Raw genomic sequence first — 5,055 nt, forward strand, 5'->3', positions numbered from 1 at the left:
CGGAGTATTGGCAACGGCCCCCGGGCCCACAGGCTCTCTAGGCCTCTCTGGTTGCTTCTCGCACTGGGCGTCTTTGGCTGGGCCAGGGCTTCGGAAGGCGCTGGCGGAGCGGTGAGAGCCATGGACGAGGAGATCGTGTCCGAGAAGCAAGCTGAGGAGAGCCACCGGCAGGACAGCGCCAATCTGCTTATCTTCATCTTACTGCTCACCCTCACCATTCTCACGATCTGGCTCTTCAAGCACCGCCGGGCCCGCTTCCTTCACGAAACCGGCCTGGCAATGATTTATGGCAAGTGCCTCACCCCCCATGTCCGCCCCTGAGGCTCCCCCTTCCTCTGCCCGCTGGCATCTTGCTCTCCTCCCCTGGTCCTGCTGGGCCTACGTTGAGTTCTTCTGATGCCTTCCATTTTTTGCCTCTCCCCCTCCCCCAACCCCAGGTTCTCTCCCTCGACCCTTTTTTTTCTGCTATGCTCCCTTCTCTGCCTCACCCCATTTCCTCCTCAGCCTCACACCCCATTTTGCCTGCCTCGCACCGCCCTTTCCTCTGCCTGTCCACATCTTTTTTCCCTCTGACCCCACCCCCTTTTTCTTCTGCACCCCCTTGCCTATGCCTTCCAAGCTGGGGACCTGGGATTAGGACTGGAAGGGAGTGGGTGCGGTGTCTCGGGTTGGTTTGGGGACTGGGGGAGGGGAAGACATCCTAGCGATCCTTTACTCTGGGGTGTCAGTTTGTTTAGGGTACATTGAAGCTGCAGCAATATCTCTACTGCTTGGAACCTGGTGTTGTTTTGGAGCCAGAGTCCACCTTTACCTGTCACCCAGTTATTGCTATGTCCTGTCCTTTCGTGATGGAAATTGAAGATCTTCCTACCCTGTAGCCCAAGTAAAAACCGAAACGCTGAAGAAGCTACAGAAGGCTTAGGCATTTTGTACAATGTTTGTAAAATCTGATATGCATGTACGTATGGTTTACCCTTTCAATTCAGGCGTACCGAGAAGAGGACAAGGAAGAGTTAAAGATCTTCCAGCAGTGTGTTGTACTATACGATGATAAGGACAGTTCAGCCAAACAGTAATTAGGAACACCACACACATGCAGTATGACTTGCTGGTGGCATAAGGTTATTGACAGATCATTGAGTAAATGGCTTCAGTTCTTGTGTCTTGGTGTGCTTTTTCTTGAGGTTATTTATTTATTTATTTATTTATATTTTTTGGTCCTGAGGGGAGATGGGCAAATCAAACCATGGGCTCAGAGCATTTTGGCCTGTGCTGGGGCCTCATGAGAGGAAAAGATGTATATTGCTGTTTTAAGCTAAGATGCCTATGAGGGTGTATGTGGCCAAAGAGACTCTGGAGGACAAATGATTCTTTCTGTGCAGTATATGGGTGAATATCATCTTCATTTGAAACAGGCTTAAATTGATGAGCTTGTTGAACTTCATTTCTCAGACTTGCATAAAGGTACAAGAAGCCTTGGCACAAAAAGACATTTCCCTATGCATACACCCCCGTACACCCTTTCCCAGTAAATACAGACTTCTGGAGTGTGTATCTCAAGGGAAGCAAAGAAATATAGTTGTGTGCATCAAGAAAATGTGTGAACTCAGGTCTATTTTTCATTTGTAAGATAATACAAATTCTAAGCCTGTATGCAAAATATCTGCTTCCTAGGATTCTTAATTTTTAGACATCTTAGATGGTTTTCATTTTTTGCATTTTATTTGTAGCACCCCTTAAGCTAAATTGGCTGGATAAGCTATGTGCATCTCTATATAATTTCTCTGGAAAACACTGTGTGCTTTATTTACTATCCTGAACAAACATTTGCTAATCAGCCTACTACATTTTAGGCACAGAAAATACAAAGAAATGTAAGATCCCTACCTCCAAGGAACTTACCCTTCTTGGGTAGAAGGTCTTATAAAGAAAATAATTGCACCTTTAATTTGGTTAAATGCCAAATGAGTAGTATGGTGCTACAATAAGGAATTCATCACAGAAATCTCTTCCAGTAAGAGATAGTGTGACATAGTGGTTAAAGGTACAAGGCTTTAGACCAGACATCTGTAATTTTTTTTCTGTAAAGGTCCAGATAGTATTGTCAACTTTGTGCTTCACATAGGTCTCTGTGTCTCTTGCATTTTCTTCTTCTCCTCCTCCTCCTCCTCTCCCACTACCTCCTCCTCCTCCTCCTTCTTTTTCACCTTTAAGAACATTCTTAGCTCTTGGGTTGGTCCTGTAGTTTGCCAGCCCCTGCTTTAGAATCAGACCTGGGTTCCTGTCTCACTGCTCCAATAGTTCTGTGTGATCTTAGGCAAGTCCCTTACGCTCTTACACTGTCATCTATAAATTGGGAACAACGATAGTAGAATTATTGTGAGGAAGAAATGGTTTTTAACCTAGTACCTGACTCTTAAGTAAGTACTCAATAAATTATAGCTATGATACTATTATTATTGCTGTTATAATTGCATTTTTTAGGTTAGGCTCAGAACTGTTCTTTTAATTGCTCAGTCTTATAAATTAAGAGGCAAACGATATTTTTAAAATATATTTTTATTGATTTTAGAGAGGAAGAGGGAGGGAGAGATAGAAACATCAATGATGAGAGAGAATCAACGACTGGCTGCCTCCAGCACGCTCCACACTGGGGATCCAGCCTGCAAACCAGACGTATGTCCTGATTGGAAATCAAACCGCAACCTCCTGGTTCATAGGTCAACGCTCAACCACTGAGCCACAACAGTATTTTTTAAAAAAAATCAAATAGAGACTTAGAATTGCCTTGAATATATTTGCTCTTTGATATAATTATCCTCATCTACTTCTTGGGCTGAAGTAAAAAAAGTGGGATTACTAATTGCATTTCCTGATGTTTCTAATTTCTAAGTTAATAAAAAAGAATGGGGCACCTGAGTGTTAGTATTTTGTGAAGGAAAAACAAGGGTATCTCTTGTGGAATATAAAGTGGGAAAGTGGTTGATTTGCCACAAATTGGCATTCTTTTTAAGAAAAAAATATTTTCTTGGTTTCAGAGAGGAAGGGGGAAGGAGAGAGAGAAACATCAATGATAAGAGAGAATTAGTGATTGGTTGCCTCCTGCACTCCCCCTACTGGGGATCAAGCCTGAAACCCGGGCATGTGCCCTGACCACCCGGAATTGGAATTGAACCCTGACCTGGTTCATAGGTCAACACTCAACCACTGAACCATTCCTGTAGGGCTTGGCATTCTTTAGCTGTCCCATTTTCTTACTATGGGCTGTGGGTATCGTGGAGGAACAACCTCCTGACTAATTTCCAAGTCCAGTTTGAGAATAGATAAGATTGAGCCAAAGTAGTTTCAATGCCATGGAAATTGAGGTTTTCTAATCCTAATTACTGCCTGCCATTTACCTTTTCTTACGACTCTTATACCATCCTGGCTATTATGGTAATATATGATTTTAAGACCTTTCATTTTCAATTTGACTTCCAGGTGAAAAGGCTTCTTACTCTGGGAATGTCCAGATCTCTAAAATTCAGTCCACTGATGATTTTATTTCTGTGATGTCTGTTTAGCTACCTAAGTCCTGGGGAAATGCTTTTTAAAATAAGCCTCTCCTTTATGTTTTTGAGAAGCAAGATTTAAAAACTTATTTAATTGTCAATGTGGTCAGTTTCTACAATGTCAAAGCATCCAAGTGTTTTGTTCATTGGGCTAGTTTGCTTAAGGAGCTTAAAAGTGAGTCGCCAGTAGTAAAAATTGTCAGGGTAGTCAATTAAGTCTGAAAAACGATCACTCACTGCAGTGTGCTTACAGATGGTATAAAAAGCAAGACAACGACAAAATATTTACTTTGCCTGTGCTCAATTAATGTGATTCATTAATAAATATTAAGTGCCTTTGATGTATGAGTTATGGGAAATATAGATGTGAGTCACCCCTGCCCACAAAGCACTTACAACCTAGTGACTTAATAGGTAATGATTATTGAGCAGTACAATATGTTAGACACTGCTAGGCACTCTATATATAAGTATCACTTCATTTAAAGCTCATAACAACCCTGTGAGGTTGGTACTATTATCTTCCCCATTTTACAGATGAGGAAATTGGAGCATGGAATGAATATATGACCTGCTTGAAATCAAATAACTTGTAAGTATTGAGCCAGGATTCAAGCTCCGTCACTCTGGCTCAGAAGCCTTTCTCTTAGCCCTTAGCCACATTGCCTTATGTTAAAACAATAAAACTTAACTGTGAAGACAAAACAAATTAGTATTATGATCAACTACATTTGGTGAAACAGGTTCACTGAGAAATTATTTACCCTAAGGTTACAGACTAGAACTTGATGGAGCCAGAATTTATACATCTATATGATTACAAACTTATGCTTTTACTCCTATACCATACTTTACTAAATTTCACGAGATGAAATATGTAGGGGGATAATACTGAAATTTGTAGGGATTTTGGAGGTGGATTGTGAGGGAGGGCTTTGAGAGAATGGAGATCTAAACCACTGGAGAAGTTAGTATTGATGTGAGAGCGAGATGATTAGAAAATTATATCTTTGAAAAGGGAAAACCCAGATTTCAGTTCTGTCTTTGTTACTTAATGCCAGATAATTTTGGGCAAGTCATTTATCCCCATTTTAGATGAGGAAATAATGAGTGAGGGATTTATAATAGTATCTATTTCATAAGGTTATGAAGATCAACTGATATATGCAGTGACAATTGGGATGGGATTGGCTCAAGGTCCCAGGTGAAAGGATTTTCTTGGAAAAGAGGTTGATTATTCCTGAGAGGGAAGCTCATGAGAAATTAGCTCATATTGAGATGGAGAGGCTTGGAATTGAGACAGCTTATATCAAATGGCCTCCAGCTTCTCAGAAACAGGCAGTGAGATTGAGGACTTGAGAAGGAGGATAAAGGTTGGAGGATTTGTAGGACACAAGCAGATGAATAAAAACATGTAAAACTAACCAAAAGTGAACAAAAGAATTGATTTTTTGCCTATCTGGAAATTCATTGAGCTTTTAAGATAGAACCTAAGCATTCTTCA

At 41.1% G+C, this 5,055-nt stretch overlaps 1 protein-coding gene across 4 annotated transcripts in view; it reads left to right on the top strand.

Moving 5' to 3' along the window:
* The first annotated feature begins 6 nt into the window (after positions 1 to 6).
* Positions 7 to 5,055, top strand: part of SLC9A6 (solute carrier family 9, subfamily A (NHE6, cation proton antiporter 6), member 6) — a 52,247-nt gene continuing 47,198 nt past the window's right edge. For 3 of the 4 annotated variants that reach the window (XR_001361969.1, XM_014538929.1, XM_014538928.1), the window contains exon 1: positions 16 to 289. Coding sequence is in view for 3 of the 4 variants with exons in the window: in XM_014538929.1 (XP_014394415.1) it covers positions 121 to 289 (169 nt within the window). In the remaining variant the exon portion in view is untranslated. Of the gene's footprint in view, positions 290 to 5,055 lie in introns of all 4 variants that reach the window. The other variant, XM_005865323.2, reaches the window with a different exon arrangement.

The sequence above is a fragment of the Myotis brandtii genome, unplaced genomic scaffold (genome assembly GCF_000412655.1).
Source record: "Myotis brandtii unplaced genomic scaffold, ASM41265v1 scaffold206, whole genome shotgun sequence".
Taxonomy (NCBI): domain Eukaryota; kingdom Metazoa; phylum Chordata; class Mammalia; order Chiroptera; family Vespertilionidae; genus Myotis; species Myotis brandtii.